The 13495-nt window shown below is 39.5% G+C and overlaps 1 protein-coding gene and 1 long non-coding RNA gene across 4 annotated transcripts; both read left to right on the top strand.

Moving 5' to 3' along the window:
• The first annotated feature begins 1571 nt into the window (after positions 1-1571).
• LOC111231325 (cilia- and flagella-associated protein 251-like) lies at positions 1572-7350 on the top strand. The gene is made up of 3 exons (XM_022758380.1): positions 1572-1674; positions 3453-4230; positions 5820-7350. Exons 2-3 carry the CDS (start codon positions 3526-3528, stop codon positions 5967-5969), a joined length of 855 nt encoding a protein of 284 aa, XP_022614101.1. The 5' UTR covers positions 1572-1674; positions 3453-3525; the 3' UTR covers positions 5970-7350.
• A 1221-nt stretch (positions 7351-8571) lies between these two features.
• On the top strand, positions 8572-13401 carry LOC111231333. Of its 3 annotated transcripts, none has more exons than XR_002665489.1 (14): positions 8572-8609; positions 9192-9225; positions 9490-9522; positions 9865-9918; positions 10102-10150; positions 10523-10575; positions 10957-11005; positions 11204-11246; positions 11615-11661; positions 11839-11885; positions 12507-12538; positions 12749-12802; positions 12985-13038; positions 13216-13401. It is a non-coding gene; the product is annotated as an uncharacterized LOC111231333 (long non-coding RNA). The 3 variants fall into 3 exon arrangements; XR_002665487.1 differs by having other exon boundaries at positions 11204-11258; XR_002665488.1 differs by having other exon boundaries at positions 11204-11258; positions 11546-11661.
• Positions 13402-13495: the final 94 nt, after the last annotated feature.

Genomic DNA, 13495 nt, shown 5'->3' with positions numbered 1-13495 from the left:
TCATCTTCACTCTAACTGTCACTCATTAATAACATATCACCTCCATTATTGTGTGTGTGTGTGTGTGTGGGTGTGTGTGTGTGTGTGTGTGTGTGTGTGTGTGTGTGTGTGTGTGTGTGTGTGTGTTTTCCTGATCTTGGTGTGTCCCCGCAGTTGCACAGTATGCATGTGTGTGCATGTACAAGAAGGTGTGTGTGTGTGTGTACTGTACATCCTGAGGTTAAATAAAACAGGCATGTAGATAATTACCACACACACACACACACACACACACACACATACACACACACATAGCTGAGTAGCTCCCACTCCCTGTCCCACCCAGACACAGTGTTTGTCATCCAAACAGTTGGATAACATTCAGTGACCAAGCTCATTCATTCTATCTGTATAAACACATACTTTCCATTAAGGTTTACCTGCTTATCAGTAAACAATAGTGATTTAGACACGTTAGTGGATGTGGATAGAAGGCAGCTGACTTTATACCAGTGGCTGCCATTTGAACGTGGGTCACATATCGCACGCCTCAAACTAAAACACATTGTTTCTCTTGAATGTTAATCATTTTGTTATTAAATCAAGATAAAATAAATGAGCTTGTGCGTTCCAAATGAGGTATGCTAGTATGGGATACTGTATGGAACTTATGCAGGATTACTGATGGGTTAGCATTGTGAAAAGGTCTTTTAAAGTCCAGTAAATGTTCTTTGACTGGTCAATTTGACAATTAAAGAATGTCAGGGTTGATTTGTGAAGTCAATTGGATCTATTAAATAAAGCTAATCACTTTCTTGTCCTTTTATTGGGCCTATTGACATTCCTTTAAACTGAGAAGCATGTCAGTGAGGTGCTATAACCAGCTGATGATATGTTGGCTACACCTTGACCCATGCTGGACTCCTGAGAATAATGGCAACATTTGGAAGTAAAAATATAATATAACATTTTTGTTTGGATGCTTTCAATTTGTGTCTTAAAGAATTGTGACCATATGTAATCCTTTAAGGGGGTTTGACATAAATTAAAGAGAAGTTAATGATTATGAGTCTCATTGAGCTGCAACGGGAAAATACCACCTTTATATAAAACCTCATACAGGAGAAGACTTCAGTCTGTAATGTTATCAGAGGTTAAAGTTGGGTTGAAAGTCACATCTGTACTCTGCAGGTGTATGTCTGACAGCTGAGGACGTTAATGGTTAATGATTGATGGCTGCTGATATCAGAATGGGATGTTTGGCTTCTGCTGGTATGATGATTTGTGAGTTGAATATTTTAGTCCTTGCTGAGTATGCCTCTATGTGTGTGAGATTTGTGTAGGCAGGGGTATATTTGTCCCTCTATCTCTTGTTTGTGTTACTGATTTTAAATCATAACGTTAAGTCAATGTGTGTTTAACTATGTACAGGAGGGGTGTGTCGGGTTAGAGAGAGAGAGAGAGAGAGAGAGAGAGAGAGAGAGAGAGAGAGAGAGAGAGAGAGAGACCTGCACGTTCGGGCAGGGTGGACGTGTGACGTTGTGTGTTAGAGGAGTGTGCTGAGCTCCCAGCTCTCAGTCATTCACTCAGACTCATACACAGAGGAGGTATTGCTCACCATTGCTCAGACACACACACACACACACACACACACACACACACACAGAAGGACAGGAGACAACAGAAGCATATCAGGTAAGACTTGTTCCTCTTTATCTAAAAAAAAACAAAACATTTTGCTCATTGCTACATTGTCACATTCTTTTAAGTGTAAATGTCACGTGTCTATATTATTTTATACCAGAAACTTCACTTTACAGCTCCCTTGCTTCTACTTCCAATAAATGGCAGGATGTTAAATTCATTTCTTCTCATTCTTTCAGTCTTGTTTTTCTGATTTTCTCAGTGTTAACCTGCTCGCTGCTCTATGAATCACTTGCTTTCTCTACATTCTCAACATTATGTCATTGAATTTTAAAACGCTGCTCTGCTGGTGTCTACTTTATCCATCTTTGGTCACTCTCTGTTTCCTTTTTTATTTTCCTCATGTTCAATTATACTTATCTGCAGTTTAACTTTGTAATCTGAACTAGTGGCAGATGCTGTGTATTTCTTCAGATTATGTGAGATGCTACCCGAACCTGTCATATCTGAACCTGCTTAACATACATTTCCACAGAATGCTGTTATCTTAATCACTCTCCTTTTTTACTTAGCTATATGTGTTATACAAAAATTAAATATAACATTGTAACTGGTAAACTTTAGAAATGCTGAGCCAGGCTAGCTGTTCATGAATTTCCCCTAAGGGATAAATAAAGTATCTATCTATCTATCTATCTATCTATCTATCTATCTATTTCCAGTCTTTGTGCTAAGCTAAGCTAAGCTAAGCTAATCAAAGCTAGCCAACTTCACATCAAGCATGCAGATATATTAGTGGTATTCACCCTCTCATCATCATCTCAGAGGGAAAGATAAAATAACGTAAGGGAAAATTATAATAACAAATATGCGTCTTTTCAGTGGATTGTAGTGAAATGTAGATACTGACAGGTGAGATAGACGAAAAGTCAGATGACAAAAGTGCATGCCAACAGAGCACTATTTATGCATATTTGTGACGTAAGGTTGGAGGGTGATAAAGTTTATAGGGCAGAAACCATTAAGCGTGTTTCACTTTTGGTGAAAACCCAATCAATGATGTCACAGCAGGAAAACAGCTGCTGTGACCTCACTGATGCCCCCTCTATAAGTTGCGTTTTGACCCCTTCTCATATTTGTTGAAATTAGTGAATTTTGTCTGATAATTTGAACAAAAACTGAGTACAAGACAAAAGTTGGGCTGACTTTGGCAATGAGAGATAAGCAGTCATTGGTTTTGGCTGCTGTTCAGCATTCAGCTGGTTAGATCAGTGTCAAAGTCTGACTCTTTGTGTGCATGTGTGTGTTTATTTTCAGTTGTAAGTACATTCTGTCTTCATCTTTGACATCCAGTTATCACCACAACCCTGATAACATTGACTCTGACCTCCAGTCTCGAACACACACACATATGTACTCAGCCATAGTCAAGTCAAAAGTAGAACTATGAGTGTGAAACACTATGACCAAAAGAGGATAGTTTGTTATTTTCCTCCATAAACATTTTGTGGTGTTTGCATAGCAGCAGACTGTCCGCAGCAGCAGATCCACATAAAACATGTAGGCAATCACACAAACCCATGACACTGACATAGAATCTGAATTATCTTCCATCTTTGGTCTCATTTCATGCCATTTATCTCCTCTTTCATCTGTATTATCTATCACTTTTCCTGAACTTTGACTCATATGAAAATCTCTTGCAACTACTATGAAATGAAGATTTTGAAAAAGATTGTGAGCGTGAACAACGGTGACCCAAAGAGTGAGTCTGAGAGCAGGGTTATGTAATGGCATTAAGCTAATCTCACTTGCCCCTTCTCTTTCAGAGGTGTGTGAGAAGTAAGAGTGCGGCAGAGGACACAAGAAGTGAAAGAGAAACAAGACACAACGAGAAACGATATGACAATTGGCAAGAACTCCAGGAAAAGCTCAACCAGGAGCTCCATCCGGGCCCCAAAGTTTCTGGATAAATCCAGCGGCTTCTACGGTCGACTTGATGAGCCTGAGACCACCGGAGAAGGGGAGGAGGTGAGGGCAAACGAAGTAGAGGAGAGAGGGAATGGGGTGGAGGATGCCAGCAGAGAAGGGAGAGCCATGAGCAGCCCGGCCACAAGTGTGGGGAACAATTCAGGGGCAGATGAGGTGGATGAAGCCGAGGCATTTGAGTTCAATGAAGGGCTGATGGAAGACGATGGCGAGACTCTCCTGCGCAGGAAACCCAGCCGGCGCAGCAGCAGGTGGAGAAGAAGCTCCAGGAGGAAGCAGAAGGAGGGGAGAACCGAGGAGGATGCAGCCCGAGACGAGAGGCCCAGCCTGGGCAAGGAGAGTCTGGTTGACTCCCATGACCTGGAAGGCACCAGGGTGATGATTATGGTAGAGATGGAGAAACAGAAGCAGGTGGAGGAAGAGAAGGAGAAAGCAGGAAGAGGGAATGAGCCCGCGCTTGTTCACTTCCCGGTCCGGGAAGATGAGGATGACCAGGTCCTCATCAGAGACAAGAAGAGGGGGAGGGAAGAGGAGGGAGAGGAGGAGAGGAGGATGAAGAGAGAGCAAGAGGAGGGGATGAAGGTGGTGAAGAGGAACACAATGAAGAATTACCGCAAGGTGAGAGAAAACAGACAATAGATACAAAGTGAGAGCCTTGTGTAGTTTCTATCAATTTGTTATCAGCATATTGCAGAAGAGCACACTTATTAACTTCTGCTTTCTGTCGCTCACATTTACATAAATTCCATATCCAGCCTAACCCCATCTGGTTAAACTTTAATCCCCTGAAGGTTACATAATCGTGTCCTCGGAGTTTGTGGAACAGAGGGTAAACTTCTCTCTCACCATCCTTCACATACTGGGCTATTAATCACCATGGAGACTATCATATCACCTTAATAACAGACCAGTAGGGTCAAGGTACAGCAGCCATTGGTGCATGTCACCAAAAACATTAAGCAACCTCCTCTGTTAGGATGTTTCCTTTACGTCATGTTTAATGACATGAAAACACTGAGCTGGAACAGAGGTTTCACTGACGGGCTTTTAGCTGTGCATGTGAACAAGCAGCGGTGTACCTGCACCGTATACCCTCACCTGATTCACATGCTCTTGAAGCTTTTCTGCTCACATGGAAACACATGCACAGAGGTGACATTCCTGTGCCCCGTGTATCATGTCCTTTGATCAGTGGAACGAAGTACGGCAGCGGCGACCCGCCTACTAAACCCACACCATGAAAACATTCCACTGCTGTTTAACCAATCAGCTGCACCCTCAGGCATCACAGGCTGACCTCTTGGTAGATTCAAAGGCAATCACACCAAAAACACAGCTAGTTTCTGTGCATAAGGGCAGGTGTAGAGAAGATACCTGTATTTTATAATGAAAAACGAGCAAGCTGAAAAGTGCTGGCTGAGATTTCTTGAGTCGCACAAAAATCACCAGCTTCTATAGCAACAGGCTTTCAGCAGGGGGTCCTAATATAAATCTGAGCGGTCTCAAGAGGATAAAAAGGCAAGAATGCTGAGAAACTATAGCTCTGCTACATACATTTTTCTTTTTGCTGTTATACAGCAGTAGTTTTATATCATCAGGTCCCTAAACAGATTTCAAATACACCAACATGAGACAGATTATTTTCTGTTGAACTGCCACCACCCGGTGACATGTGAGACCAAGTAGCTCCAGACAAAACTGCGTTAATTTTCCAGTGACTTGTTTTTTTTTCCAGATGGAATTAAGATAATTAATACAGCTGAACACCTGCTTCACAAAATGATCAACACTTTATTTTAAACATCTTTAATTTCCTGGGAGGTTCCCTTGAAACAATTATGTAGTTTCACACCACCTACAGAGACAATAGAGACAGTCAGTTTGTACACTTGAACTATTTCCAATGAATAGTCTTTCAGTGAGTCAAGAGCAGGTCAGCTGAACATAGAAAAACATGACTTTCCTCTGCAAGGAAGCAAACAATTGAACACATATGCGGCATAAAAGGATAAAGGAGTCATGACTGAGTATTTACTTGGGTTTAAATGGAACAGTTCTTATTTATGTCTTTAGTATCTGTACAAAACTGTAATGATGAGGTGTGACTGTATAAATCACATTTCTGCTTCATATGTAGCGACCATTTTCAGGTCCAGTCTTATTGCTATATCTGACCTTACTAACCTTTACCCTCTTCTTCCCATCAGGCCTTGGACCGAGCATTTCGTCGCGGCTGGGAGGCCTTCATCACCAACCTCTACAGTGTCACGCTCACACCTGTGACATCATCATCGCCACCTTCACCTTTGTCAAAGAAGCAGCAACACGACAACTCTGTATTGGCTGAGTTTCGGTAGTACTGGACACTGACATGGACGATTAAAACAAATTAAGTAATTTGTTCAAATCATGATTATGCTGAATAGTGATGGACAACAGAGGGGACCTTTATAGCTGCATGATGTGTTTGAGTCATTCATTAAGCCTCAGAAATATCAATTATTTATGTTAGTTACTGAGTCTTAATTACTTAACATCAAGTGTACTGCCTTATCATATGGTGGCGCACATTAGTTTGCACACATACTGCAGACCTTATACTTTTACTAAAGGAGCTGGGGAGGTCAAGCTGTTGATTTTACATTGAAGTCTATGGGACTGACTTGAATTTTAAAGTTCAGTCTTTATGTGACTGAGTTCAGCTGATTCTAGTTCCCCTTTTCTATGTTGCTAATTTCAGATTTTAGTCAGAGGCGGAGGAATGTCTGAACATATCTTAACGTAGCTCCGTACATCCAGCCCACTATTAAGAGCTTGTAGTACAGATAATCTCTGCCCCCTTTGATTTAGCACTATGAAACTTAAGTGTTGATGTGTAAGCAAAGGGAATGGAAAATTTCCAAAGAGTAGTGATGACTTATTAGTTGACTTTTGTCCTGATAATATTCACAATTCTGTCTGGTAATCAGTGCCATTTATTGCTGTCTGGCAGCTAATCAGTAATCAGCTGTGGTTAATGACAGACACATGCATCCAGCTAGTCAGTGTCTACAGACACTGTCATTGTGAGCCACATTAACACACATTTGTATGTTAAATAATTATGGAGAAACTGCGGTTAATACCTATTTTAACATGGGGTTTTCCCATCTGTGTGTGCACAGAAATACACAAGAGATGTCACGTAGTCCAGCTTGACAGTGTTTGACTTCCTCATGAGATAAAGTTCATCCCTGTGTGTGTTCTGGTGAAGGTTGTTTAACCTGATGGAACAAGACAGGAGAGTGTTTGCATGTTTGTGTTTGAGACAGAGCAACAGTTTTTATAGTCTGGTTATGAACCTGCAACAGCACCAACTGATTGTTTGATTGAAGCCGCATCATGTTTCATGTTTTGATTTGAAAAGAGTACGCCAACCTAAATCTCAAACAGTATTTAAGAGTTAATAATGACTGAATCTTGTTAAAATGTAAAACATGTTTACAATACACCTGCTGTAATTTTCTGTTATTCACTATGTATTTGGTTTTTATATTACCTCAAATGTACTGAGTTGTCCATGAAGAGCTGACTCAATAGGCTGCAGAAGAAAACTTCTCCTTATCATCTTAATGACTATCTTAAAAATTTGTTAATTTTTATAAAAAAATCCTTTTGTATCCTCATGAAAGCTTCTGAAGTCTGAAACCATAATAAGAAACACTTTTCTGGGGGTAAATAAACACTGAAGTTATTCGACTGGCTATATTCATTTTTACAGTAAAACTGTCACTGTAAATATCAACTGAGCTTCCTGAATTTTAAGTAGCTGACGTCGAAGTTATTATTCTATGGATGAATCAGAGTGAATGAGATGTCAAACACAGCATCACACCATCATAAGTCAACACCATGGCAACGGTTACCATGAAACAATGGATAGCATCAAAAGGTGGCTGAAGAAAATACAAAAATCACATGAAGATGTGACTTTTATGCACTGAACTCACAGTTGGCCCTTAGAAAAACTGTACTCAGCTATGATCTAAACTAACTGTAATATACCATACACTATGGTATATTTACAGATATTCACTACGAGGACATGTGCTCTATATACAGTAAATGAAGTAACAAATGTACTATTTAAAGGCCTTTATAGTGCACATAATACCTACCACAATGCAATAGCTCAAAGTATAGTTTAATTAATTATTATTTTATTAATTTCAAACATGAAAAATATAGCTTAGATAAAATGGTCAAAATTACTGCAGTGCTTGTAGTATAAAGTATATGTCAGTGTAGTACAATGAATAACTTTATTGTGAGACCAACATATTTTGATTAAGCCTGTGTAATACAAATGTTGCTGGAGTTTTGCCTCTTTAAGACTATTTCTTTCCATGCACATTAAAAGTAGTTTAAGTTTCCCAGTAGAAATCAAAATGATTTAAGGATTTAAGGTGACCGTCTCTTTATCTGTGTATGTTTGTGTTAACTGTGTGTAGTCACAGAAACTTTTTATTTTGAAAACACTCAACAGGAACTGGTCTAACAGCATAAGTAAGGGAGTGTGGTTTCTGTTCTTCACTGTTATAAGCGCAACTTCGATCATTTCGATATTAATTTCCACAAAATAAATGGCTGATAAATCTTAAAATTGTTTAATGGATGTGGGCATGACATGTTTCTGCTTCTACAGGGGGACATAACGTCACTGCCATCTTGTGGATGTAAAAATTGTACTACGTTTTCTTTAACGGAAGTGACGCAAAGAATAAACTCTTTACACTTTCTTCAAGTTTCTTCAAAGTCTTTGCTCTTTAAACGGTGAGTTTAATAAGTGTGAAATTGATTTCTTCTTCAGGTTTAATTCATGCAAAGCTACACGTAGCTTATGGAAATGTTGACGTGGTTTTCACCCGGCTTTACAGGGTGGGAGGAGTCCTTCAGGCGGGACATAAAAAGCAGACGGACCCGCTTCCTCTTCCACTTTCTTCTCTCGTCTGGTCGAGGTAAGAGACTTATTTCTGTCAACGCTCATTCAATTGCAAACTTTTACATTACGATGTTGAACATGCAATTGTGATAGTTCAGTGTTGTACTATTATAATACACATGCATTGGCAGTTTGTCCTTTTCAAACTATATTAAAAGCTAATGTGGTATTTTAGCAAGCAACGTAAGGTGCAGCATCGACTAGAGCTGTACTCAATCCTTACTCATCCGTCAGTTAAACATATCAATGTTATCTGACATATTTGTAAACATTAAGTATAATATGTTTTCTAAACTCTGCACGTAATATTTGTTGGAAAACTCAAGGTGAAATCTTGTACGACTCATAGTAATGGCCGCTGCTTGTTTGGCGTGGTTGGTAGTGTCTCTCAATGATGAGAATTTTCACAGACCTGTACTGAATGACTGTGATTGTACTTTATTACTCTGATGTGAGACGCTATTAAACTATATTTTACCGACCTATGTGGGCCTGAACATGTTGAATGGAGCGGTCACGTGTTGGCCGACCAGAGGAAATATACCTGCTAGCTATAGCATGCTAATGCAATAATTTCTGCCCACTTTTCTTCCTCTAGATGGCGGGAGATCCAGAAACTGTTTGCTGCAAAGGTAATTTCTACCATGTGTTAACACTGTTGGATTGCACATGACTTGTTGCCAACGTAAATAGTTAATGTGAATTGAATAGCATGGCATATCATGAAGCCTCGTGCTACAATGATGTCCTATTTGAACTCTCTCACTGAAAATCTTTGAGGAAACTTAATCTCTCAAAATACTGAGTAGCATGAAGCTGCTATTTTAAGTATGCACATTAAGCTGCCCCATAAACCATGAAATGCACTTATATTTGTTGTTTTTCCCCCTGGTCAGGTGTGATGAATGTTGCAAGATCATCCACAGAAGGTAATTTCAGTCATCTATTTACAGATCAGCCTTTAGTTGGCTCATGTAATTGAGGAGCTCTGTGTGCTGCAGTGATGATTCCCTGAACTCTCTCTTACTGAATCAGCTTTGAAGAAACTACTTTACCAGATTCTGAGTAGCACATGGGCTCCAACATCCAAATTGTTGCAGTTGTGGTTATTTTTCATAAGATCAGAGAGTTGTAGTTTGGTCATGTTAAACTTTACAAGCTTTAATGAAATCTGACTTTTTTTTTTTTTTTTTTACTAAATGTCTTCAGCCTTGCTGAATACTGACACTCAGATTTTCCTGTTTATGGCTAACCACTGGTTTTCTTTGTAGGTTGGCCTGCAGTGTTCATTCACTTATGTCAAAGTAGCTGGAAAGTGCACTGAGGTGAGTAAAAGATCTTTGTTCCAAGAGGTTATTCAGTATTGGGGTGTAAACATGATGATTACAATTAAAGACAAGCATATGCCTGAATACAGTGATGTCACCCTATAATCTGATCACCCCTAGTTGTACTAATAGAAAATGTTTACTTAAGCATGTGATTTACTGAGTTTCTTTGCTTGTTAGGAGTTTGACTAGAAGTCTGAGAAAGGATGCTCCCTCAACATCTGAACATGTAAGTCTCTACATAAGTTTTAGTGATTTGTAATCATAAGAAAAGCCTTTCCTGCACTTAAACATGTCTCCAGTTCATATGACTTTAAATTGTGAACAGAAATCTTAAATACAGATGCAAATTTCAACATACTTGAGCTCAGCTCATCACTGCATTTAATTTTGGCATTAAGTGTTAGTTCCCAACAATGTTATGTCAATGGCAAGGTTTTTCTGACTGTTTGAAAGGATGACATGGGGTAGCACCCATCAAACACCTGGACGACTAATGTCACATGGCAATTTGTCACCAAAGCCCTGATCAAACATTGACTCTTGATATGTTGCAAAAGGTTCCAGTTGAACTGTGCTGAAGAGCCACTTTGTCTTGCAGGGGCCTCTTGAGTGGACACTTGGAAGAGGAAGACACCAATTGGAAGTCACATGGTACTTTTTTCCCCCCCTATCCTCCTCCTGTTCCCTTGCATCTTATTTTAAAGTGACTAAGGACTTCATGTCTGTTTATAATGCAGTTCCAATGATGATGAAACTTAGCTCACTTTGATCCAATGTGAAACGACACGAACATCTGAGCAACTGCATTTATGTATAAACTTTTTTGCTCGGCTAACTTTGTCTTGATTGCGCTTAAATCGCAAGTACTTTCTAAAAATAAAATTTGGCTTATAATGCTGTGATGTGTGCTGTAACCATAGCAACTTGATCAACAGTGATCTGCACAACTAAAATATTAAGCTCAACTTGGGAATGAATGCAAAATAGGGTTTCTTTTGATGTGGAGTAAACTAAATTTTGTCTTGTCACCAGGTGATTCATCGACTGCTTCAGCAACATGATGGAAGTGCTCTAGTTGAAGGTAAAATTTTGTTGCAACTAAAATACTACCAGTAGCTTTTATTCCCAGACCTGCTGTATATGATGAGATATATTTGGAATCTCGTTCGTCTGAAATCCTGTTGAGAAATGGAATCTCTGATATCTGAAGGTCAACAGCTGATGTATAAACCTTGTTGCCATTTTGTAGTCGGACCTGACAGTATCTTGTCTGTTACAGGTGCTTGGTATTGGAAGATGCCCTCAACTTCTCCCAGACAAAGGTGTCAGTCCAGGTGAGTCCTTGATGCATTGACTCCTGTCAGTAGTGAAGCCAGGTTAAGTTCCAAGCTCAGCTATCAGTGTTAACACCAGTTTCCTTCATGATGACACCCGCACAAGTCTTACGCCTTGTGTCAATGCCAGAACCTGAAAAGGTGAACCCACTGGTGTAACCTTGGCAATAAGGGGAAGACCTGTTGGGGTTACCAACAGTCTGAATGGAAACATGCTAAACACAGATGAGAAATCTTGTGATCTAGAGGCCATCTTAATTGTTTTTTTGCTTTTGTTTTGACTGAAGGTAACAATTGGTGCATCATCTGAAGTGAACTTGCATCGTCTGACGGGAATTTCTTGTCTGTTCCATTAGGACTGAGCTGAAGTCACTGGGGTTGACGAGACTATTCCAGAGTTGAGGTAGGTATCTGGTTGGTGCGGTTGCTGACTATTGTCAAGTAGATGTGATGAGTTCTTTATTACCGCCCCAGTCTGAGAATTCATGACTGATTGGTATCCCCTCTGATCACACGAGTTGAGAAATTGTCATTCACACTAATGAAGCTAGAGTGACTGACACTTTTCACCTGTTTGTAGGTTTGGAAATGCTGTCTGACTCTTCAACACCTGGGGCTGTGCTGCAGGTAAATGAGTGTTTAGTTGGCCTTTCTGGTATGTACAGGGGGTTAATCTGAACAGTTAGGAAATAAGCTGTTCATCTGTCATTAATCAGTGTGTGTTATTTACTGAATTGCTTTGTAACTGTCTGTATCTTAACACAAAGCTGCTGAATTAAACTTTAAGTTGAATTTTAACACATGGGACCACAATGTGCTTGTTTGAACTGTTCCAACTTTGGATTGGAAGTCATTTGTAAACCTCAAGAGTCCTTGCCAAGAAAGGCTTTTGAGTTGTAGACAAAAGGATGGAAAATATGCTGCAACTAAACACAAGTGCAGTTATAAGAGTTCAAATAAACTTGAGCAAACTATTAAAGTAAGGCAGTTAAAAACTTGAACCTGAGAATGCATACTTGCTTACCCCAGAACATTAGCAGCTCAAGAGCCCATTATTTCTCCACTAATGATGTGGCTTCAAAGACAATTTTGTAAATTAATCAAACTGCAACAATAAAGTGCTGAAGATTGAAAGTGAGCAAAGGCTAAATGCATATAGTTTTGTACAGTTGAAAATTTAGTTTTATAGTTTGCTCAAAACGGTTTGACTTAAATTCCTAATTTTTAATCTCCCCTCCTCCCTCCCAGGTCAGACAGTTCTCTGCATCAGCTGATTATTGGTGAGTGTTTTTTAATGGAAGATTTCAGTTTCATGTCCTGAAACCAATATGTCCCAATTAAGTGTGAAAGCTAAAGTGATGAGTTCTTTATTACCGCCCCAGTCTGAGAATTCATGACTGATTGGTATCCCCTCTGATCGTGAGACTAGAAGCTTTAGTTTCTCTGTATTGGTCTTTGTATTTGTCATTTACAAAGTGTTTATGTTTCAGGTCAGCATCAAGCTAAGTCTTCTTGGGATGCCGCCTGCTGCTTTGGCATGTATGGTAAGAGTTAAACTTTTAATCAAGGTTCAATGTGGAAGTGATGAGTTCTTTATTACCGCCCCAGTCTGAAAATTCATGACTGATTGGTATCCCCTCTGATCATGAGACTAAAAGCTTTAGTTTCTCTGTATTGGTGTCTTTGCCTTTTGGTATTTGTCATTTACAAAGTGTTCATGTTTCAGGTTGGTGTCAAGCTAAGTCTTCTTGGGATGCTGCCTGCTGCTTTGGCATGTATGGTAAGAGTTAAATTTTCAATTAATGTTCAATGTGGAAGTGATGAGTTCTTTATTACCGCCCCAGTCTGAAAATTCATGACTGATTGGTATCCCCTCTGATCAAAACTATAAAAACATTTTCAGTTGAACTTAATGCAGCTTTTAGCACCCAGTTCTAAGTCTGTCTTATTTTTGCAGAGTTGGGACAGAACCTGGACGGCATCGTATTCTCCAAGATTGCTGCAGTTTCTCTTGAGTTCAACTGGCTGCTTAGAATATCTGATTAAAATGTTTGTGTGATATTAAAATGTATCCAGCTGACTGACCTATTACAAGGTTTTACCTTCTGAGCTGTGGAAATCTCAAATAAACTTCTCAGTTCAAGCTCTTTTGTGTGGTTCAAATTTGTAGTGTCTCACTGATCCTGTCACCTTTTTAGTGGTGGCAAAGCCTTTCTTTTGCAATTTTGGCATATAGG

The sequence above is a fragment of the Seriola dumerili genome, unplaced genomic scaffold (genome assembly GCF_002260705.1).
Source record: "Seriola dumerili isolate Sdu_G_001 unplaced genomic scaffold, Sdu_1.0 BDQW01000295.1, whole genome shotgun sequence".
In the NCBI taxonomy this organism is placed as follows: Eukaryota; Metazoa; Chordata; class Actinopteri; order Carangiformes; family Carangidae; genus Seriola; species Seriola dumerili.
Note: the sequence above shows the minus strand (reverse complement) of the source record. Positions and strands in the feature narration are given on the sequence as shown.

Bases quoted from the DNA above. Each gene is read 5' to 3' on its own strand.
- LOC111231325 (XM_022758380.1), top strand. From the start codon at position 3,526: ATGACAATTGGCAAGAACTCCAGGAAAAGCTCAACCAGGAGCTCCATC. The intron at 4,231-5,819 runs GTGAGAGAAAAC...TCTTCCCATCAG, and splicing joins CAATGAAGAATTACCGCAAG to GCCTTGGACCGAGCATTTCG.